The sequence below is a fragment of the Juglans regia genome, chromosome 3 (assembly GCF_001411555.2).
Source record: "Juglans regia cultivar Chandler chromosome 3, Walnut 2.0, whole genome shotgun sequence".
NCBI classification, from domain to species: Eukaryota; Viridiplantae; Streptophyta; class Magnoliopsida; order Fagales; family Juglandaceae; genus Juglans; species Juglans regia.
The window spans coordinates 5713408-5737616 of NC_049903.1; the positions used below are offsets into that span (position 1 = coordinate 5713408).

At 35.4% G+C, this 24209-nt stretch overlaps 2 protein-coding genes across 2 annotated transcripts; both read left to right on the forward strand.

Annotated features, from left to right (window-relative positions):
* Window positions 1–2876: 2876 nt before the first annotated feature.
* On the forward strand, window positions 2877–11465 carry LOC108984187 (receptor-like protein 4). The gene is made up of 9 exons (XM_018956065.2): window positions 2877–3089; window positions 4784–5836; window positions 7357–7504; window positions 8378–8449; window positions 8956–9027; window positions 9968–10039; window positions 10117–10194; window positions 10373–10554; window positions 10997–11465. Exons 1-9 carry the CDS (start codon window positions 3002–3004, stop codon window positions 11116–11118), a joined length of 1887 nt encoding a protein of 628 aa, XP_018811610.2. The 5' UTR covers window positions 2877–3001; the 3' UTR covers window positions 11119–11465.
* Window positions 11466–12746: 1281 nt separating this feature from the next.
* On the forward strand, window positions 12747–13585 carry LOC108984175 (ethylene-responsive transcription factor 12-like). Its single transcript, XM_018956042.2, has one exon. It carries the CDS (start codon window positions 12839–12841, stop codon window positions 13325–13327), a length of 489 nt encoding a protein of 162 aa, XP_018811587.1. The 5' UTR covers window positions 12747–12838; the 3' UTR covers window positions 13328–13585.
* The last annotated feature ends 10624 nt before the right edge of the window (window positions 13586–24209 follow it).

Here is a 24209-nt window from a genome sequence, read left to right on the forward strand (position 1 = left end):
TATTTTGTTTAGGTAGGTTGGTCCAACTAGCGAGCAGCCGGACTTGGGCATCCTACATGTAATAAATATAATATTATATGGTCTTGAAAAACAGTCCTTTCGGTCCCAAATGATCATTCTGGTGCACGCATTATTGGGAAAAAAAATATACTAGCCCATAAATTGGGCCCAGTCCATCATGATATTATTAAGGACAAAAGGGAACCATGGAGAGATAAAAAGAGATGTGAATAAGATAAAAAGAGAGTTGCACATGTCAAGGAGGATAGAAGGGACATGAGTGAGACATGAGGGCTGCACATGTCAGGGGGACAAGAGAAATATTAGGGTTGTAAAGTGGCAGAGGGTCAGAAGAGAAGGCAAATGGATCATGCAAGAGGGATTTATCAAAGACAGACTGGCATGTATAGTATAGGGATCAGACAAGCCTATAAGAAGGGATGTCCAAACAACATTAAAATGGACTTTTTCTGAACTGATTAAAAATAGACCATCCAGACGAATGAATCGATGAAAATATACAGATAGCAAGAGCTCCAACTTCTCTATACAATGAGATATGAGGATCCATAAGTGATTGTAAACAGATATATATTATATTAAAAACTTCTCTCCACAAACTTTGTAGACATAGGCATATTGTCAAATCATGTAAATCTTGTGTCATCCCTCTTTATTTTTTTTGCACTTATTTCTCATTTATCACTATAGACGTATGAGCTGCCACAATATAGCCATACCGAAATACTATTAGAAGCTCTAAAAAATTCACATCGTAGCACTAGGGGCATGAAATTGTCTAGACCCGCAAAACACCACGTCAACATGCATCATATCTATTGTATATTTCAAAAACATCTTGCTTAGCTTGAATTTAAAGCCCATATTTGATTGAGTCGCACCCCGAAAAGCTGCTCCAATTCATGGGAGCGAGCACATGTTGCTTTGGCTGAGCTTTCACCCTTTGAAGTCTCCACCAAGGTAGTGGGTGTGCTTGTGCTATAGCTAGGACCCCGAATGACGCGGGACCAGCTCACCATGACGATCCTTGAAGCCGGTACTTAAGGTCGAAATTCTGAACCCAATCTAATTTTAAATCGAAATTAATATCAAAATATTAATTTTTAAATTATTAAATTCATCTTAACTCAAAATTTTATTATACATGAGATTCATAATCTTTTTTAACTTAACACATTGTAAGACACACGATCTTTTTTAACTTCTCATAAAAAATACTAAACTCATCTTAACATTTAAATAGATTTTAAATTCAATTTAAATAGATTTTATATTATTTATTCAACTATTTAATTTACTATTATTAAAAAAGAACTGAATTCAATTTAATATTAAAATCCAATCTAAAGATTCAAAATTATAAATTACGTGTACGTACTTCTTCTGACAGGGAAACGTACTCCCAAATTCCCAATACGATTATGATGAACTAAGGTTGTGTTTGGATGTTGAAGTGAGTTGAGTTGAGTTGAGTTAAGACGATAAAATATTGTTAGAATATTATTTTTTAATATTATTATTATTTTAAGATTTGAAAAAATTGAATTGTTTATTATATTTTATATTGAGATTTGAAAAAGTTATAATGATGAGTTGAGATGAGTTGAGAGAATTTTTGAAACCAAACGAAGCCTATATTATATTATAGTCGTGTGTGAAGCCTTATATATTCTTTTAAAAAAAATGCGCATAAAACCAAATATCTTTTCCATATATAACAGTGCGCAGCGCACCAACTTGATATATTTTAAGGGTAGTGATAGGTTTACTACCTATTTACTACCCATCTATTACTTATAATGTTTTTATTTTTTTATTATTTTATTTTAAATATTTTTTTAACATCCTTAATCATTAAAAAAAATTAAAAAAATATATAAACTTATTAATTATCACTTTTTTAACTATTAAGTAAAATAAAAAATTATAAAAAAAATTAAATATAAAAAAAATAATAAATAAATAATAAGAGGATAGTAATCTATAATTTTCCATATTTCAAACCACCAATCCACATGTCAAGTCGAATAGACCTACTACAACAAAAAGAGGTTTTTTTTTACGGACAATGATTGACTTTATGTAAAGTTTGAACAGCGTTTCAACGTCTATCTTTTCAAGATTAGTTTCCTATGTCCTAGTTAATATTGTTGAGCATTAAATATAGCCATGTTTTGCTCTTTTCGGAAAATAAAATCCGAGACAAATGGTCTTTTACGAACAAAATCTTACTTCAGCAACAGTGCAACACAGTGCCCACTTTCGAGGCATGCTGCTTCGCCGCAGGTTGCTGTCCGATGATTGCGCACCAATCCAAGCGTAAAAAAAAGAAAAAAAAGTCAAAAGCTCCTCAAAGTCCCCCTCTTCCGAATTCTAAAGACTATCCTCGACCGTCAGATTTACTATCGATTAAAGACAGATCCAATTATTCTAATCCAATCAACACTCTCAAAGGTCATTTACGTAATTTCAAGCCATTAATTTGATTCTTCCTCGTGATTCGTGAAGCTCTCACTTCACATAGCTAATTAATTTATTGTAATGAGACGATTGGAAATAGATACGTAGTAAATGCCGCTCCCTTCGAAGAAACAGGCCCAGAAGGTCACTGTATGTAGCTTACATCATGGCCGTCCAATTTTGGGCCAAGCAATTAACAACTAACAATTATGGTGCGGATGTGCGTCCCAATGCTTATTAAATGCTGACGTGCACCGTCCGATTAGAATAATACATCAGACTTGATGAACCTCACCGGTACCATTGATGATGGTCCTCCCCACTCACGGGTTAACTAAATTGAGAAGAATATTTATTTATATAATCTCCAACTGTATATTATCATCGTCATATTGCTCACACGTCCGAGCACTTTTCTCTCTCTCTCTCTCAAAAGAAAGGAAGCTGCAAAGGGGGGGAGAGAGACTATGAGAATGAGGCTGTAGTGGTGGTAGCGAGAGAGAGAGAGAGAGAGAGGGCAATGCATATCGTAATTACGATGCTCAGATTTCGCCTGCTATGGCTGCTAGTTTTCTGCTCAGCTTTCTCTTCTTCTTCAGCTGGACGTCGTGAGTTTCCACTTTCCACTACTCTCTATCTCGCTCTGTTATTTACTATAGTCAAATTTTGAGTTCTGGAACGCTACAAAGCATTTGAATTAGGGCTTCGAAAGTGAATTTTTATTGCATTTTGATCTATTTAATGATAGTTGCGTTTTTAGCTTTGAGGAAGAACCAATGCTCCTAAATAGCTTTTTGGCTGCTTTGGAGTTTGGTTCGGGATAGATCTTCATTGTTCTGCTTAGTTGCCTTCATATGGTATCTAATTGAAATGATGTATCAGAGAACAGAATTGAATATCAGTATCCAATTTCTTCTCGAATACTATTAATTATTTTTTCGATTGAAAAACAATCAGTTTGAAACCGTTTGGTTGTCAGTGAAGATTTTCGTAAAGAAAAGGAATATAGACGAAGGGATCTTCGCTATTTTAGATATCACAAGCAAGAAATCACTAAGCTGCTCCTGAGTTGAATTTCCAAATCTGGAAATGAAAAAGTAACTGCAAACAATTCGATTTTCTTTTTGCTTATTCTTCTTCTTCTCATTTAACTTAAGGTTAATGAAGAGTTACTACAGTGCCTATATTTGTGATAAGTAATAATATAATATTTTTTTATAAGTATAAGTAATAATATAATATACCTTCATTAAAGGCGCGAAAGTTGCAATCCAAGTACAAGGAATGTAACATGAAATACTCTTATTTAGAAAGAGAAAAATATATAAGTAAATTGTGAAAGTTAAGCCCATTAAAATCTGTAAAAGCTTTCCAACGGAAAAGAGTGCTGAAAAAAATTTTGAGCTTCTCCCACGTTTGTTTACAGTCCTCAAAATTTTATATTCATTTCCCTCCAAATACACCATTAAGCTGGGCAAGTATGAACCATTTTTCACACAACTATTTGTGGGCTGCTACCTATCCCTCTCTGGGAATTAAACAGGTCCATTATTCTTCTGAGCATGACCCAAGCCAAGCCAACCCGTCTGAAAAGATTACTCCACAGCACATTAGCAATCTTGCAATAGAGTAAAAGATGATCCATGGACTCCCCACTTCTCTTACACATGCAACACCAATCATGCACCACAATGTCTCGTTTCCTTAGGTTATCTGCAGTGAGAATCTTTCCTAGAGAGGCTGTCCAAGCAAAAAAACGCAGCTCTCAAAGGATCTTAGTCCTCCAAATAGTCCTCCAAGGAAAAAAATTGTCATTATGGGTAAAGACTCCATAGAAAAAACAAACACTAAGTACCTCTCTCTTGGCTGGGCCCCAATGAAGCTTGTCTACACCTCCCCTCATTTGGCAGTGCGCTTATAATATGTATATGCATGAATATACTGTTGTAGATTCTATAGCTATAAGCTATCATCACTTGCTTATTGGTACTCTGATATTTATTAAAAATTCATTGAATCAAGTGATTACCAAGGTGATGATGAGTTAAAGAGATGTATAGATTGAACCATCTTGGACATTTTAGTAAATCAGTATGTGTGCTGCATGTTAAATATGGAAGTGGGTCATCTTTATGCGATTATTACTAATTTCTTGGTGAAATTGAGTATTTATGAACCTCCCTGACTAGCAATGTATGCTTAAGGTTTAGATAATCATAATTTCTTTTGCTTAGCTACTTCTCCATGTCACTTGATTTTAACTGTCGTGTTTGAATTTGTGGAATCTTTTCACTCACTACAGCACCATTTGCTATGCGCATAAGCTGTGGAGCTCGTCAAAATGTCCATACACCACCAACAAATACGCTTTGGTATAAGGACTTTGCATATACAGGAGGGATACCTACTAATGCAACACGTACAAGCTTCATCTCTCCTCCTCTTCAAACACTTCGCTACTTTCCCTTATCTGGAGGTCCAGAACATTGCTACAGCATTAATGGAGTGCCAAAAGGACACTATTCTGTCCGGATGTTCTTTGGATTGGTTAAGCTGCCTAATTTTGATAATGAACCTCTATTTGATGTTTCTATTGAGGGCACCCAGATATTTTCTTTGCAGTCTGGCTGGAGCACCCAGGATGACCAAGCATTTGCTGAAGCCCTTGTGTTTCTTATGAATAACACGGCATCTCTCTGCTTTCATAGTACTGGTCATGGAGATCCAGCAATCCTTTCCATTGAAATTCTTCAAGTTGACGATAAAGCATACTATTCCAGTCAACAGTGGGGTCAAGGAACAATTTTTAGAACAGCCACAAGACTGAGTTGTGGTACTGGGAAGTCAAAGTTCGATGTAGATTATAGTGGTGATCACTGGGGCGGGGATAGATTTTGGAAAGCCATATCAACTTTTGGTCAGAGTTCTGATCGGCCTAGATCTACTGAAAATAGCATTGAGCAGGCTTCAAAGTCACCAAACTTTTATCCTGAAGCTCTTTATCAGTCAGCTCTTGTTAGTAACGATGATCAGCCTGATTTAACAAATATTATTGATGTGGAGCCCAATGGAAACTACTCAATTTGGTTACACTTTGCAGAAATTGATTCTTCAGTAACCAATGTAGGGCAAAGGGTTTTTGACGTTTTGATTAATGGTGATGTTGCATTCGAAAATGTAGACATTATCAAAATGAGTGGGGGTCGTTATACTGCTCTTGTTCTGAACACGACTGTTGCTATTAATGGAAGAACTTTGACAATAACCTTACATCCTATAAAAGGTCATGCAATTATTAATGCCATTGAGGTCTTTGAGGTTATTATAGCGGAGTCCAAAACTTTACCAGAGGAAGGTATGCTTGCTATATTCTTTCTGTTATTATCGTATGTTTAGTTTCCTTCAAATTTCCCAATCTAGAACTAGGATGAGGCCAGCTAAATACATTTGGATGCATGCATAGATAAACGTACTTGCATGCGCTATTGATGTATGTATGACTTCAATATGATATATTGTATTATGTTGGTATGTTATTGTTGAATGCTAGCTCGAATTCAGAAAAATATTCAGCAACCTGCCTTTAGTTAAACTGTTGAAATCTTTCATCAGTTTGATATTTTTGCTGCACCCAAAGACCAAGTCCCTCGTAAATCTTATAATTTGGTGACTTCACATCTGCTGCTTGATGTAGCCTGTAGGGTGTACTATCCATGGGACTTATACTTACGTAGCATGTTAGATCACCATCTGTTTTTAAATAATAGACGAGTAGTTTTGCTGCATTGTCCATAACCAAAGTTGAGTTCCTCTAACTGAAATCACCATCAATTGAAATATGTCTTACAGCCTACAAGGCTGGAGAATATGTATGCTGCGAAACCAAGTCAAAGTTTTCAGTCAGTCCACAACTTCAAAATATCTTGCTTCCCCGGGTGATTGCGGAAATCTCTGTTGATGTAAGCTTAAAAGATCCATTTGGAAAAGAAATGTTTATGCCTTTGAAAGCCACCGAAACTGTGGAAAACTACCACAGGTTAAATCCTTTAATGAATAACGTATACCATAATACCTTGCCAGAAAACTTATTTATGGACCAAACAAATTCCATCAAAGTCTCTCCTATCTCTAAAAGATTCAGCAACTCATGTCGATGTTATGCCAGAATGACAAAGAAAGTAAGAGAAACATTTGATGGCTTGTACGGGGTTTTGGTCCTTGTCAGTATCAGTAATTTTCAATCCATGAAACAAAACTTTAGCCCCTTTAGATCTTGCCGATAATGCTGTTTATCATTTGACCAGTAATAATAAGTCGGGATGACAAATGACATTTCAGAACCATGCATGCTTTGGCATAGATAGTCCTTGTTATGCGGCTTCAGTCCATGAAACAGTTTTTTGGTCCATTGAGGTTGTCTTAATAATCCTGATCACCGCTTGTTATAATAGGAATTCATTCCCTAAGGACATCCAATGCTAGACTGCTAAAGGGAAATTAGTGAATGAAGTTAAAAATTCAAATGCATTTATGTTTAGCCTCTGCTCTCTTTTCTTTTTCTAATCATTCAGTTTTACATGTTTCCCATTCAGTACTTGTTTCAATTTCAGTTTTACAGCAAAACTATTAATTAAACTTCAACAATATGTAAGTAATGTTCTTATAAAAAAACAAATGTTAGTAATCTTGTAAATTATTATATAGCTCAACGAATTTGGTAGAATAAAGTCTTGAGCTTTTATGTGAGAAATAAAATTGTAGAAGGGGCTAAAATTTGAACAGGGAAAAAAATTCTCTTTATAGATAAATTATGTGGTTTCTTTGGAAGTTGGAATCTATAAAGGATGTCACTAATTTATCCTTGTCCCATTCCAGTTAGGGCTTTGCGAACATTGAAGAAAGCATTGGGGCTACCTCTTCGGCTTGGATGGAATGGTGATCCATGTGTTCCCCAACAACATCCGTGGAGTGGGGCAGATTGCCAATTTGACAGTACCAATGGGAAATGGGTCATCGATGGACTGTACATTCTTGTTCTCTAGCTCATATTTACCATGTTTGGTGCATTGAACTGCCTGAGAAAACTACCAGTTGACAACTTTTAAGATTCTATACAGCAACTGAACCAACTCTTTTTGCCCCCTTCAACACTAAGCTTTAAGTCTGCACCATTGCCAGTTCCTTCGATTCCGTTGTTGAAACACTGTCATATATAAAACTAAAAGCATTCTTGCTCCTGCTACTGGATGTATGTTCCTTTATATTGGGATTAGGCACCAATCAAAAGTTTTTTATGCTAGTCGCAAATTATTAACCATGTTTCTGCTTTCTCTGACCAAACTATTGACATCAACCACATGGAGTTAAAGTCAAATGTCCAATCAACTGATATGACCTGGATAACATAGGGCTCGACACCATTGATAGGACCTTATTTCTATGATTCCATATGTTCAGGTGAAACAAAAATCATGACTTTTGCATGAAATGTCTATTTTTTATTTTAATTATCAAGTATTGGAAGAAGTCATTTGATCCATATTTTATTGAGTATATCTCTTGTTCTCTCATGGAAATAGCATGTGTTTCAAAAGTAACTGAACTGTACTCTTGTGTAGATTTTGGTAGTGAGTCATACGTTGATTTTTAGCTTTAATGCGCTGGACCACTTACATTGCTTCCATGATTATTAAGCTGGATTTTGGCACGATCTTTTCGGTATTTGGCTTCATTTTCCAAGCAAGAAAGTAGAAAGTTTAATTTTCATTTGAAGAATAAATTCAGTAGAAATACGGACTGATTAAGAATCATGCTTTTTCACTCATGCACGTATGCATTCTGCAAGTATATTACAGCCTCGTGTTAATTAACTAGAGCTTTACCGTTGCCTGATCAGTGGACTTGACAACCAAGGTCTGAGGGGTTTCTTGCCTGATGAAATATCTAGTCTGCGTCATCTACAGAGCATGTAAGTTTCTGAAAGTTGACCTCCTTCAATTCCAATGATAAATTGGGCCCACAAAGCTTCTTTTGTTTATCATTTTCAAAGGGTTCAAATTTGTAATCACAATATTTTTTTTTTATATAAGTAAAATAAGTATAATTAATCCAAGAATGGGCAACAACTGCCAATTACAAAGTAAGTATGTCCTATTTACATAGGCACATTAGAAACTAAGAAATCATGAAAGTCCATGCCATTAAAGTCCACAACAATAGCAATGGAACATCACTGTAATCACAATATTTACCACTGATAAGATGCAATGTGCAAAGAAAATTCATGATCACATAACAATTTGAAATGCTGTGATAAGAATGGCATATATTTGTGAAACGGTCCTTGTTATAACCACTCAGATTATTAGTCCAACATTTCTGTTTCGTAAACCTTACAATGGCACAAGTAGTGAGCCACACTTATTAGCTTTGTTTATGTTACCTCTTATATTCGTTTGCTTTGTGTGTGTGCAGAAACTTGAGTGGAAACAACGTTCATGGTATCATTCCATCCTCACTTGGGACAATATCTAGCTTAGAAATATTGTGAGTTCATTGCTTCTCTCTTGTCAGATGTTTCTTAGGGGAACACAACTATTCTCAGGTCTTCTCAGATATTTCCTTTCTAAACATCACTCAAACACAAAATATTTTTCAATTTCAAATCTTCAACTTTTTTATCTAATTATTATAACTTTTCCAAACAAAACACAAAATCCTATACAACTTTTCAAACAAAAAAAAAATTAAAAATTTATATTCAAACAATGTTTTAACTTTATAATATTTTATTCAACTTTTTCTCTATTATTTTCCAAAATCTAATAAAATATTTTAATTCAAATTATTTCATTATTATTTATAAATCATTTTACTATTATTTATAGATATTCTAAAATATTCTTAATATTCAAACGAGACCTTAGTTCCTACAGGATAAAGACAACTCTTTGTAAATGATATCATTTGCCGTGCAAAGAGCTACTATGTTGTTGACATCTGGAAACCATGATATGCAGTGATTTGGCAGTCTCGAGATTATATCTTGTCTCTTTTCTCACTTGCGTGAAGCTAGTCAAACCAATTCCATCGATTTTGCTTTTGGATCATTCAAGTCACTTACTGTTTTGTGCTGCAATTGATTTGCATAACTCTGAGGGGATGCTTAGGGAAAAAGATGAGATGAGATGAGAAATTTATAAATAATAATGAAATAATTTGAGTTATAATGTTTTACGGAATTTTGAAAAATGAGAGAGAAAAAGTTGTTAGAATATTTAGATTTGTTGAATTGTTTTTTATGTTCTGTTTGGAAGTTTGAGAAAATTGTAATGATTAGATAAAAAAATTAAAGATTTGAAATTGAAAAGTGTTTAAATTTGAGTATGTTTGGGAAGAAAATGAGATGAGATGAGATGAGATGAGATGATACATCTCTCAAACAACCCCTACATACAACGTCTGAATGCATATGCTTCCATGGCAGGGATCTGTCCTACAACTTTTTTAATGGATCAATTTCTGAAACCCTTGGACAGTTGACATCATTGCGGATACTGTAAGATCCTTGAAGCATCTCGTTAACCCATGAACTTATTCACGAGAGAAACTCTTATTTCAGTCATAATGGTGCAGGAATCTTAATGGCAACTCTTTGTCTGGAAGAGTCCCAGCTGCACTAGGAGGAAGGCTTTTGCAAAGAGCTAGCTTCAAGTATGTTCCAACTATTTTTAGTCTTAAGGTTTTTGGGGCTTTTAGAAATACTTACCATAACATGTAGACACAGAATTTTTCTTGTGTTCAAGATTGTGAAAACGTATTGTCCGTTACATTTTGGGTAGTGGTATTGTTACAAGGTCCGGCTACAAGTACTTACTGTAGAGATTTGCAGTTTTACCGATAATGCAGGGCTTTGTGGCATACCTGGACTGCCTACTTGTGGACCCCACCTTTCTGTAGGTGCTAAGGTTGGCATTGCTTTGGGTGCATTGTTGTCATTGCTACTCATTGTTATCTGTTCAGTGTGTTGGTGGAAAAGGCGGCAAAATATTCTCCGAGCACGACAGCTTGCGGGTAAGGACATTCATATCGAAGTAGAGATGAGATTTTTGGCAAAATGCTTTTCAGAAACATATATACACACACTCTTGGTAATGCATTTTGTGTGCAAAAATTTCATAAAAAGTAGGATGGAAGCGCTGTTGGCATGCCATGTTTACCATGGAACGTAAGACTGCCAACGTTGATGCATTTGTATATTTTGCAAGGCCTTTTGGTTTGTATAATGTTTCATGTCATTAACGAATTCATATTAAATGGTCAAATTAACAAAAATGAGAAGAATTGAACATTGAAAATTAAAACACCCTTAGAATCCCCCCCCCCGGTTCTATTTGTGCCCAGTTTGAGATGGAAAATAACATCTGTCAAGCCTTGCGTTGCCTACACAAGCATGCTTTGTTGGTACTTTGCGTTCCTTCAAATTCATATTGTGCCTACTTTCATTTTTGTACAGCACGAGATGCTCCCTACGCAAAGGCAAGGACCCATTTAGCACGCGATATCCAGATGACAAGGCACAACAACCATGCCCATTCTCGGACTGCTGCTGAAACCGGGCCTATTTTGCTATCATGATTAGAGACCCATCACCTTGGGTATGCTCCTATTTTGTGAATGGACACTTCATTTTGCTTCAGAAGTCGAGGGACCGGTTCGTTGATTTGGCCTTGCAGATCATCTTGTTCAGCTCATGATACTACTGCCTGTTCGTGCTTTCAAATTCTTGATAGCTAATACCACATCCAGATCTTACCTTGTGTGGCACCAAAATCTCTAATATAAAAATTTTTGTATATTTCTCCCATTCTTTTTTCTTTTCTTTTCGTTCCAATTTGTTAAAGAAACGTTGTGACAAATAGAGAATAGACACATGTAGAAAATTGACAATGCTTACAAGTGTTAGCCTTTTTTTTTTTTCTTTGAATTCTTACGTCTTTTGGGGTACTCTGCTGCTGTAAACTTTTATTTTATCATTTGTCCTACTAAGAACGTCGGGAGAGATTACTGTGAAGCATATCATCCTGACTGCTTGCTCTTCCACAAATTGGCCATATGAAAGTAGTATAAATAAATAATAAAAATATTGGGAAATGTTCATTGCTTTATTTATTTTTTATTTTTTGATAGCAAAAGAGAAAAAAGGGGAAAGCCTGATTCGAAGGGAGTCGATACTTTTAAAGACAAACAAATGAGAAGAGAAGGGCAAATGGGCTCCATAATGGTACCATCTTCAGAAAAACAAAAAACACCCAAAGAGGAAAACAAAGTTGAAATATTACCATTTAGGAGCACACGTGTCCGCAGAAATAGTAATTTAAAGGGCACCAAAAAAGATAGAAAAAATAATTTCTCTCTTTTTCTAATATTCTTAAAAAGAGAAAAAGAAAATGAAAAAAAAGTATTCACGTGAACATTGGGTGTGGCAGCTGCAGTAGAGTCTTCAGTCATCACCTACATCACCGTACGACCTTCACATTTTACCTTTCGGTCCCAAAATCCACCCATTTGGATTGGACCACCTCCATCACCTCGACACCACCCCCACCCCACCCCACAAAAAAGCCGAGTCAAACACGCCAACCATAACTCAGCTCCCTCCCAACTCGGCCTGTCCCCTGCAACTCAGACACCATCTACGTACCTTCCACGTGGGGGCTCTCTGACAACTCCCCCATCACAACCATTACAACTCCTATCCTCCATTCACTATTCGACACGCCACCCCTCAAAAAAACCTGATCGAATATCATTATCGTGTATTCTGCAACGAATCAAACAAAATAAATAAAATAAATAAATAACAAAAGGCAGGCGCCGTACATTATGGGTAGGGCTTACGTCAAACGCTCTCACATATATATGTTTTGACAGCTCCACACCTTACCATCCCAGCGCACACGTCTTATCAGGCGGCGGCTCTGTGCTTTTTCTGGGTCCCTCTTCCTTTCCCCGCCTCTCTCTCCATTCTTTATCTCCCTGATTCTCACGAGTACGTTCTCCCACAATCTCAGCCGTCAGTCAGTGACGATCCAACGGTCTGGATAACTGGTCGATTATCAGTGCGAGGAACATAGGAAGTGGGGCCTGGGCCGATTTAAATGCGTTTATATAAGCGAGAGGTCATGCCGTCCATCCGACGATTACGGGTGACTTAGTGGGTCCCCTCACCTTTTATACACACACCTCTGCTCCCCACTCCCCCCCCCCCCCCTCTCTCTCTCCTCGTTTGCTCTTCTAGGGCTCTTGCTTTCTCGTGTGCGTGTGCAAGGTGCGAAACTTTTCTCCGCTTCCTCTCATGGCTTCCGCTCGAGAGGGACACTATCGGGGGGTACGAAAGAGGCCATGGGGTCGCTACGCCGCTGAGATACGTGATCCCTGGAAGAAGACTAGGGTTTGGTTGGGTACATTTGACACTCCGGAAGAAGCTGCGCTCGCCTATGACGGCGCCGCTCGCAACCTTCGCGGAGCCAAGGCGAAGACCAACTTTCCAGCTCCGGTCACCGCCGGTCTCCCCCTAGACCTCAACCTCCCCTCAACCGGCCACTGGAACTCCCACTCCGGCCGTCTCGTACTCGGTGAGTTCTTGCAGACCGGCGTTCTCAAAGACATGAGCTGTGGCTCCCAGTCCGAGTCTTTGTCTTCGCCGCCTAAGCGAGAAGCTCCGGTCGCTGTCTCTTCTGGTGTGTCCCAGGTGCAGGGGAGCCCTGCCACGGCGTCATTTCTGGGGCTCGTGCGGCGCGGGCTACCTGTTGATCTGAACGAGCCTCCTCCGTTGTGGCTTTGAATGTGTATGCATGAGAGCTGTCTACCCTTTTTTTTAGGGGATCGTTTTGCGTCCTGATCACTTAGAAATCTCCCTGTTTTATTCCTTCTGTTTTCCCATTCTATGGCCTAGTGCCTAGCTAGTTTCCTTTTTTTCTCTGTTTTGAGACTAATCGGGAGGGAGTAACCGGGATAAAATCATTAAGAAATGAAAACCATATGTAAATACTAGTGTATGTTTTTGGTTTTTGTTTCCATGAAACAAGACAGTTCCAGTTTATAATGGTTTCAATTTATCCACATCTTCTTCTCGCTACAAAGTTGGAGCTTTTACGCTGAATATCATCGGCGAAATGTTTATCGGTCTTATGACCGTTGATACACGATCGTTTTGTCCCAAATCATGATGATACACACAACAATGGATTCTTTCTTTCTGGCGTTCCTAACTAGAAGAAACTAGTAGCAGCAGCAGTCCTTTTGCCTACGCTCAAAGCATGCATATGATAGCGTTCCCCGTAACACAGAGATCCGGTTCCCATAATTTTTAACAGCATCGGATAAATTCAATGAATCTAGGACCCCCACCCGCTCTTCATTGGGCGCGTGTGGTTCTAGAATTTCAATGACGTAATTGTCCCTGAGAAGGGGTGAAACATGTTAAGCGACGAACTCGATGGAGGAGGAGGTGGAGGAGGACCGCGAGAGTGGGGTCCTAAAGTCTACTACTTTGTTAGGAGATGGGGGGGGGCGCGTTGTTAATATGCCATGCCGGCTGTTTTGTTTCTTTTTTCTCTACTCTCTCCTTTACGTACCTCCTCTTGGAATCTGTGGTCCAATTCCACCGTCTTACACAAAATTGACCTCAAAAAAAAAAAAAAACCTCTATTTTGATCATTCAACTGAAAATCCAATAATCTCTCTCTCACACACATAACCTAACATCTCCTGAATAAATGGAAATGATGTTTCCTCCAACCATCCCCACAGACAATGTTGTTTTGATGCTACGAAACTTCCCAATCAAAAGTTCAGAATCTCAAGTCTGAAAACTGAGGGTTATGTCTTGTAGTTGCGTGTTCCCTCTTGTTTAATTTGACGCAGTAACTTCAACTATAAGACAACACCTAATCCCTGTATTTGATATTGACCTATCATGACATGTTTCTATTCAATTCTACCCTAATCCATACTTGTTTTAATTATTAATTTTACTACTTATACGTCCAATGACAATGCCAGAGATCGAATATATATAATGTTGCCTTATCTTCCATATATTCTAATTATAAGTGGAGCCGTTTGGTTAGGGAATAAAGCTATATATAAGCTGGTTACAATGGACGCAAAAATACCGTCCCCTTCTTCTACGTATTTATTTACATAACGTAAATTCATAAAATGACATAACTTAATGTTATACGTTAAATTATAAAATTATTTTTATCATAAAATAGATCAAACGGATTACATTAAGTCGCATCACTTCCTATATAATCCTTTTGTGTTTTTAACATTTCACTTTCCCTTTTTTATACAATAACATATTATATATTTTAAATTATTATTATTTAAGTAGTTGGTATTCAATTAAAATGTACAACATCAGTTAGTATAATTGAAAATAATAAATAATAAAATGAAAAATAAAATCTTACTAACAAAAAAAATATATATATATGTAATGTGATTAAGAATATTATCTTTAAATATAAAACCTCTTTGTCTTCCTGTTGCTTAACTTTTGTTCCGCACGTATCACACAACAAAAGTACATTCGTATAAACAAAATATTAAAGCAGAAGTGGATGAGACGGCTAGAAATATATAAATATTCGTCAACGTTACCTTTTAGGACGGCTGTAGTTACAAAATATAAAATTCTTTATATATATATATATTTTAAAAATCAATCGCATCCCTTTTCAAAATCAAAATTTGGCGTCGTTTTCAGATAAAGCAAAAGCAAAACAAAGTGCACAATCTTTTGATCTAAATTTATTTATTCTTATAGTACTCTTATCATAACGCTACGTACTGTCAAGCAAATTAAATTTTGACGTTAACTTATTATGACTTTTAAAAAATACAAACTAATTAAATACTCAAATCCATTGAATTCCTTCACTTAAAATATAATCTTTCATTTCAGGAGAGAATGATACGTTTGAATAAATAATGTATATATATTATGTGACAAAAATAAATAAAATAAAAAATGAAGGGACATCAAGCTGCGTTACTACCCACTTATATTAATTTACTTGCCTGTGGGTCCCACCTTAGATCCGAAGCGTTGTCAATCAAATCTGCCTTTGATTCCAAAGTTTGGACTCAGCTTTTGTTGAATTAAAAAAAGAGAAATGAATTTGGGTAATGGTTTTTTTTTTAATTTATTTAATGATTACGATGATTAAAAAAATAAAATTTAAGAAAATAAAATATATCATTCGAGACACTTATTCAGATCACTTTTTCGATGACCGTAAAACCACTCTTAAAAAAAATAAAAACTCGAGAAGCACAACTTTATTAATTTCAAGTTTCTTAAACCAAACAAAAAATAATTTGAGTTTTGCTATAAATCATTAATTGTTCACATCACATACTAAATATATTATGTAGAAATTTGTTTTTATTTTTTTTAGAATAGTGTTATATATACTTATAATTTTATTTATTAGACTTATTTTGTTATTTTTTTTTTTGAAATTTAAATTAGTTTCAAATTTTATAATTTTATAATTTTTAATATATTATTAATTGATATATGAAGAAATAAATTTTTTATTTAGTATTATTTTTTTTACATAAGGTATAAGAGTTTTTTTATAAGATGAAGATTGTAGAATAATAAATCCTGATCGATGAGAAGAATTTGTCGCGATGATATGAATAAAGATATACATACGTTAAAAGTTTTCTGAAGAGCAGAATGGCATACAGCTTGCCTAGAGTGATTATGTGAAGAATGTGGGGATGAAATTGGAAGATTGGAGAAGTGCAGGGTGCAAATAGCAACCAGTCGAACAAATATTAAAAAAAACAAAAAAAACACAGAGGCAGAAGGAACGCCCAACACACGTAAAGTGGTTACCTTTTTTTCTTATTTTTTGTTTTCTTCTTACAGATTCACCTAATACTATCGTCAGCAGTACTCAGTTTGAAGCTCTCTGCAGGCTGCTGATGCTGCATCATCAGGGCCGCTGCACCTACGCCTGCACCTGCACCTGCACCTGCGACGAGCCGGCCGTCATTTCACCTCTTACAACGACCGATTTGACTCATGTGGTTCCCACTCTCACGCTACCTTCTTTTTTTTTTCCTCTCTACCCTTTTTTTTTTTTTTTTGCTTCCTTCAAAAACAGCGGTACAATTATATTATCATTATTATTATTATTATTATTATTATTATTATTTTCCGCGAGTAGGAGTTCGGTTCTATGTGTGTCATGCGAGGTGGGGTCCTCGAGATGCACGTGGCGAAACCGCACGGCTGGTCAGCTTTTGAGTGGGACCTACCCACGAGCGAATCTGTCCTGTCGGCGGCAGAGGCGTCACGGCGGTCTAACGTTACCTCACGCACCCACATAACGTATAAACATTTATTTTAAAATAGAGAAGAGAGAGAGGGAGAAGAAACCTTTTTCTTCTTGTTGTTGGGTGTCGTTTGTCGTACAGAAACTCCGTGACTCTGTCGGTGACGGAGGCGGCGGTCCGACGTCGTTTCCTGAGTCGTGCTCGTCCAATCAGGTACGGTTTATTAACCCGCTCCGTTAAGTTGGCTGCCGCATACACACAAATAAAAGAATAATGATGGGTAGAAGCTGAAATTGACAAGTGTTATATAAAAGTTTATACTAATAATTAATAAAGAATAATTTTTTTATACTTTTTAAAGTGAAATATACCCCTTTTTTTTTATAAAAACTTAGATGAAATTTATTTATTTAAAATTTTTACAAGTCATTTTTCTAAATAAAATATAAAATATATGACTTATGTCGCATGGAGAAATGTACGTGGTCGAGAGAATCATCATCATGACAAGTTATGGGCATGGATGTATTAACATCGTCATCATCATGATGAGCCATCATCCATAATGGATGTAAAGAAAAAAAAAAAAAAAAAAAGATGGGGTTTTGGAGGAGTTGGGGGAGGAGGCGTTCGGACTGGCTATGAAACTTCTGGAGGTGGCAGAAGCAGCAGTCTCATTATTGAATGGTCTCTGTTGAACTCATTTTCTTGCCTGTCAACGTCTCTTTTTTCATTTTTTTTTTCTTAAAAAAAATATTTATTTTTACCTTTCTTTAATATTATATTTATTAGAAAGAATGTAGAAAGCAACCCTTTTGCATGGCTTTCGGATTCCAATCCACTAATAATTTCTTATTACGTATGAATTGAATTTGTAGGATACATTAATAATTATTTATCAAGTCCAATCTCTTCGTCCCCTTTTTTTTTATTTTTATGGGGCATGTCCTATTATTTTATGCATCTTGCGGAAAGGAAAAAACTCGGTGGGGACAGATCCAAACTTTATGAATATATATATAAACACACACTCATCTTTTTCTTATCACACTTAATATAAAAATATCTATTGAGCCTTGATTTTTTAAAAAATAATAAGATACGAATCATATGATCCAAGGGTTGATCGATAATAGCACATCAATACAGCATAAAAAATTTATAGTATATAACATAACTTTTTTTAATTGTAACTTGTTTTAATTTATCATGTATGTTAAGCTAATACTTCAAACTAATCTCGAATAGACATTTTTCAACTAAATGAATAAAGAAAAATGTTACGGTCACAGATGGTTTCTCCTGACTGACGTGGCAAGCCACCTGGCAGTCACGTGTAATTATTAAAAAAACAAACAGACCAAATCGATTGGTCTGCTTACAAACAGCTTCCGATCCAAATCCTGAGTGTTTTTTATCACGTTCTACTGTCAAGACTCGGAACTCTTTTTTATTCTTCTGGTTTCTTTTGTAAGCAGACTGTCAACAAATATCCCTCCTTCCATCCTCGATTGTGTTCGCATAAATGGATTTCTCGTCTGCAAGTTTCATTTTCTTTCATGACCAAACCTTTTACAAGATGTGGGTTGATGATATCCCATTTTACGGCTGATTTACGGCTAAATTTACTGTACATTTATCTAGTTTATTATGAGGTATGTTTTGAGCTAACTAGCCATATTGTTGTTAAATTTTATCTATTACTAGCTCACTACTACAAGTGCTCTTACGTTACAAAACAGTGGGCTAACCCACTTTAGATGCTTTTCTGCAGTACAAACGTACGAGAGAGATGATTTGCAGCTAGCCTGTATTCATTAATATCCCACTGAGAAACATAAATCCAGACAACCAGGCGAATTGATCTTCTTCGGAGCATAAATATCCATCTTTTGGTTTTGATGGTGAAAGAAACACTGGTCCAAACCACCGATAAGTTAATATTCAGCTGCATCTAATAACAGTTTGAATTATGGAAAAAAAAATGATCAAATCTCATCTCATTGTTCTCCAATCCAATAGAAGATCCCGAAACTTTCTCAAAGTTCCAGCATTTTGAGGACACCAACAAGGTATTAACTTAGTGGAATTGTTTAGTTTGGGTGTAAGGTATTCTCAAGTATACTACTACTGTTCATTATTTTATTTATTTTTTACATACTTTTTATTACAATTCTCTACTATTTAATATTCTATAATTATTTTTTCACTATTATTCATATAATATCTTAGAATATCTCACTACCTTAACTAGGAGTAGGAGATAAATACAGAAAGAGCATTCCATGACTTTAAAACATCTATTTTCTACTGTTTGATATTTGTTTTTCTCTTGTTGAAAAACAGCACCTTTCTAAGGATTTTCCGCATCACTTGAACCAGGGCGTGCAGACAAGTTGATTTACTCGCTAAACTATACGCCATCTGTTACATATGGATGTGCAGGAATAGAAGATTTTAAAGTATAAATTTAGAATTTGACAGATACAAAGAAATTCAGAAGCTCTGCCTTTGAAGAACAAACTAATTCCCTTCCTTTGTACTATTGGTTCTTGTCATGTGCTGCCCGCCCACCTATGGAATTTAACATCAGCATCCACCCACCATTTTGCATTGAGTAAAACGAAATCTTTTAGGATACTAAAAGAAAGGTAATGTTCAGTTTGTGAAATTCAGAAACTAAACTTGAATGACATGAAAAATAGGGAACACACATACAAAGAGTGCGCGACACAGTCCGAATGTTGCAAGTGGGCGACTGACGATGATGGCTGGTAGTTGACCTTAATAAGGCCTTCTGGATGGGTAGCCACGCTTGTGACTTGTCTATATGGTGAGAAAATATATCATTTCAAGACTATTACAAAGACCATAGCAAAATATAAGCCTCGTTTGGTTTTACAGTTCAGATGAAGATATTTTATAGAAAGTTAAATAAAATATTATTAAAATATAATTTTTATTTTAAAATTTAAAAAAATTAAATTATTTATTATATTTTATATGAAAATTTAAAAAAATTTTAATGATGAGATGAGATGTTTTGTATATCCAAACTGAGAAATTACTCAACCTTTGAAGAAATACCATGTCTCTATAACACATGCACAAGAAAACTATATATTGGCTGATGAGATTTTTCTCATAACATATTTTAGGAACAAACAGTACATTTGTTCATAAGAAAGTTTCTCTGATTTATGAAGAAGGAAGCTTACATATTTCGAACCAACATATTGCCCACAGCAGCAGCAGACGATATATATCTTTCTACAGTATGCAAACCAGAGAACATCAGCCTCTCTTTTTGAGGTCCAAGCGTTATATTTGCCCTGAATTAAGTTTCCATTGGTCAGAAATTATTATGGACTAAAACATCTATTCAGATTTCTTCATGTACCCTGAAAGAGATCCACACTATCTCCTCTTATTGGACATTTAAGAGGTTTGTAACTGCAAAACGACCACAAATAAATCCGAACGGAGGTCCTGTAAAAGGTCATATTCCATCGCTGCTCTGCTCTCCCTCTCCCTCCAGCCCAAAAATTAAAAAAAAAAAGAAAAAGAAAGGATTTGCACATCAATTTCAAGCACTTATTCTAGGTCCAGATGTCTTACAGGCCACACTCTCAACCTCTAGCCCCCATAGGCAGAGTGTCAACTTTTTGTTGTTTCAATCCTCGAGGCCTTGTCAAGTTGTAAATTTTTATTTTCTTTTACCTCATTTCTAGATAAAAGAAAACTTAGAAATACTGGATTTAGATGTTAAACTGAGTTCAACTAAATTAAATTTTTTTATGAATAATAATGAGTTGAATAGTAAAGAAAATAATGTAGGACTCATCTAAACTGAATTTAAAGTGTGTTTAGATGTTAAGATGAGTTTAGTACTTTTTATGAGAAATTAAAAAAGATTGTGGATTCCACGTATAAAGATGTTTTAAGTTGAAAAAGATTGTGGGTCTCATGTATAAGAAGATTTTGAGTTAGAATGAGTTTAGTAATTTGAGAATTGAGTGTTTAGATGTTAAAATCAGCTTAAAATTAGATTGAATTTAGTTGAACTCAGTTGAGTTCAATAACCAAACGAAACTTTTTCCAAGGCTGCATAAACCAAGTCCAATCCAGAAAGCAGGTTCGTAAATGTCATCTTAACCATCTTTAAAGGGTTAGAAACACATTGTTCTATGAATTTAATTACAAAAACATATGTTTCTCGATGTTTAGCTACATGCATAAGAATAGACCTTAAAGAATTCATGCATTGTGAAACAAAATGAAAGAGAAATTCTGGACCTTCTAGTTTGGATGTTCAAACCAAGCTTATTTCGAACTCAATCCCAATCACCCATCTTTACCTGTCCTAACTCAAAACTCATCTACTTAAGAGTCCTAACTGCCTCATTCTCTCCACTATTTCTACTCAGTGTCTGTTAGGACGAAGTAAAGATTAAACAGAAAAGCTATGTATGATACAAAACTATGAATTACTAACAACTCCACAACAGTTACTGATGGAGAAGTAGGTAAATGGTAATCAAACAAGGGTTCGATTACCGCATGCAGGGAGGGGGGAAAGGGGAAATAGGCCGGGCAAGGGAGATGTTGAAAGACCAACTCAGATGCAAATGCACTCGTACTCTGAAGGATGAGAACCAACTATATACAAAATACAAACCAGCAATTACGAGCTTGTTTCCTTCTGATTTGCACTAGAGACTTCAAATACAAGAATTCAAAGTTAACTTTCAACCAAGTACTCTTCCATCCAAAGTTCCAAAAGGAGACTCACTCCCTTGTTCTCCTCATTTTCTAGGCAATCTTCTTTAATTGTCAGCCCAAAAATGTCATAATCCAAACTTAATATTAACAATCAAGCCAAAATATGAACCATGCAATAAATCCACCAATAGCCAGTTTCCACTAAGTACCAAACACCCAGTTACAAGGCTCTTAGTCCCAGTCCAAGGGAGGTTTTCCCCCATAGGCTCAAAGAACCATTAGGGATGCTAGTCTGAGGGCCCAACCGAGCCCTACGGCCCTCCACTAAAGGGAGTCAATGGGCCCTCTGCAAAACACTTAGCCCATTAGCAAAATCTGCCAATGAAGCGATCCAAAAGTGGGAAGAATGGACAGTAAAGGGTAGATGGACTTGCCACTCTGACACCCCCATTGACACCTAACCCTCAGGAACCTGCGCAGGCAGGCGGGCGGGAGATACGAGGAGCCTTTGATCTCCTAACAGCAGACACGAAGAGGGTTGACAATGAATGTTCATAGGGTAACATAAGTCAGGGAGTTATGCCACATTAATTGATTATGACCAAATAAACAGTAGACAGGATATGGGCCCCTCAAAGTCAAGGATGAGTTGTCTCATTCAAAAAACCTTATATAGAAGTCGATCCCCAGGTACGAAAAAGCTATCTTTGATTCCTTTAAGCTTTTACAAAAATCACTAAGGATATATACTGACTTTACGATTAGAGTCTCCCCGGCCACCACTAGGGCCCCATTCTCAGTATTTGCTTAAAGTGTGTAGATGATAGTCCGAAAATTTGAATTTAGGGAACTCAGCCCAAAGGTGCATGAAACACGATGTTAACACCCAACTTAGTAATAACAATGGTGCCAGTTCCTACAAAATATTGAGAAGACCCAATTACCCTTAAACAAAGCGCCACAAACCCTATAGTTAAGATGCCCCAAACAAAGCCAATTGGATAGATTAGATGATATGCCTCCTTTCAGGTTTTAATCCATTGCAATATATTAACACAAAATCAAGATATAAGCAGGTTATTTCTGGTGTACAAAATAATCAGTATCAATCTGGGAGGGAGGGAGAGAGAGAGAGAGAGAGAGCGCCTGGACAGGACGTCGTCAACAAGAGCAAGGGCGCTTCTCGCAAAATCTGTATCAGTAAGCCCTGCCATAAGGGTCCACAAGAAATAACCTGCTTATACATCCCCCTAACTCAACTATCTCATTCAACAATCCAACTTCAACATCGAAAATTCAACTCTTGGATAATGAAACCACAACGTCAACAAACACCACGAAACTTCACAGGTTTCACAGTCGAAGTTTCCACTACTAGAAATAGAATAACAAGTTTAGTAACATTACAAATAAATTTTAATGGGCTAAAAAAAGTTTTCATCCCAAAATTCTCATTTAATTTCATTTCATTACATCTATTTTTCAAATATCACTTAAACACAAATACTTTCAAACTTTTACAACTTTCCTAAACTTTTAAACAACAAATAAAAAACAATTCTCTTTTTTCAAATTTCCAAAAAGATAATATTAAAAATTATATCTTAACAATATTTTAACCTCAAAATATTTTTTTATTCAAATTTTTATTTCACATTTTTCAAAATCTCATAAAACAAAATATCTTACTATTATTCACAAACTATCTTACTATTATTCATAATATTACCATCTTATCTCACTCCACAAGTAGAATATGCAAAAATTCAAAAACTCGAGTCTCTTTCTCTTCTGATTCCGACGTCGCATCTTTGGAATCGGAGTCGAAGTTTGAATTTTGTTTTTACTTTTTAGTCATAGTTGGAGTTGGAGATGTTATCTGACCAACTCCCTCTGCTCCGACCCCGATTATGATTTTATCCTCAAAGTCCGATATTATATGTATATTGTAAAAATATATTTCATATTCTCAAAGTCTATAATTTATATAGTTAAATTCAATATTATATTAGTATGTGTTAATTATTATAAAATAATATAGATGGACTACAAATCTAATATAATAAGTTAATAACGTGTAATACAAGTATAATATAATAACATATAATTAGATAATATAAATAAGTTTTAGTATAAAATTAAGTTATAAACAAATTAGACACTATAACATATAATAGTAACATACAACAATCTAATTAGACACTATAGCATAAATCTAATATAGAAATAAATTAAATACTATTATAGAAATAAGTCTACTATATTAAGTTCATAACATGTAATTAAACACTAGAAATAAGTCTAGAATAGGAATAAGTTAGATACTAGTACGGAAATAAATTTAGTATAATAAGTTAATAATATCTAATACTATAGTATAATAAAATGTAATTGGATACTATAAATAAGTTTAGTATACATGGTTGAATATTCATTTTATTGTTTTTAGTTGATTTGAGAGTTTTAGACTTTAATTTGAAATTATGAATGATAGTATATCAATAATAGTCTAAAGTAAATGGTCTATTGTGTATTTTTAATTGCTTTAAATTTTTATATTTCAGGTTTGCATAACATATAAAAAAATTTTAGTTATGCCTTTTATTTTCTCATATAAAAAATTTTTTTTTGTATATTTAATA

Excerpts from the sequence above, each read along its gene's own strand:
- LOC108984187 (XM_018956065.2), top strand. The coding sequence starts at position 3,002 with ATGCATATCGTAATTACGATGCTCAGATTTCGCCTGCTATGGCTGCTA. Across the intron at positions 7,505-8,377 it reads AAATGGGTCATCGATGGACT|TGGACTTGACAACCAAGGTC; the intron begins GTACATTCTTGT and ends TTGCCTGATCAG. Across the intron at positions 10,555-10,996 it reads CCGAGCACGACAGCTTGCGG|CACGAGATGCTCCCTACGCA; the intron begins GTAAGGACATTC and ends ATTTTTGTACAG.
- LOC108984175 (XM_018956042.2), top strand. The coding sequence starts at position 12,839 with ATGGCTTCCGCTCGAGAGGGACACTATCGGGGGGTACGAAAGAGGCCA.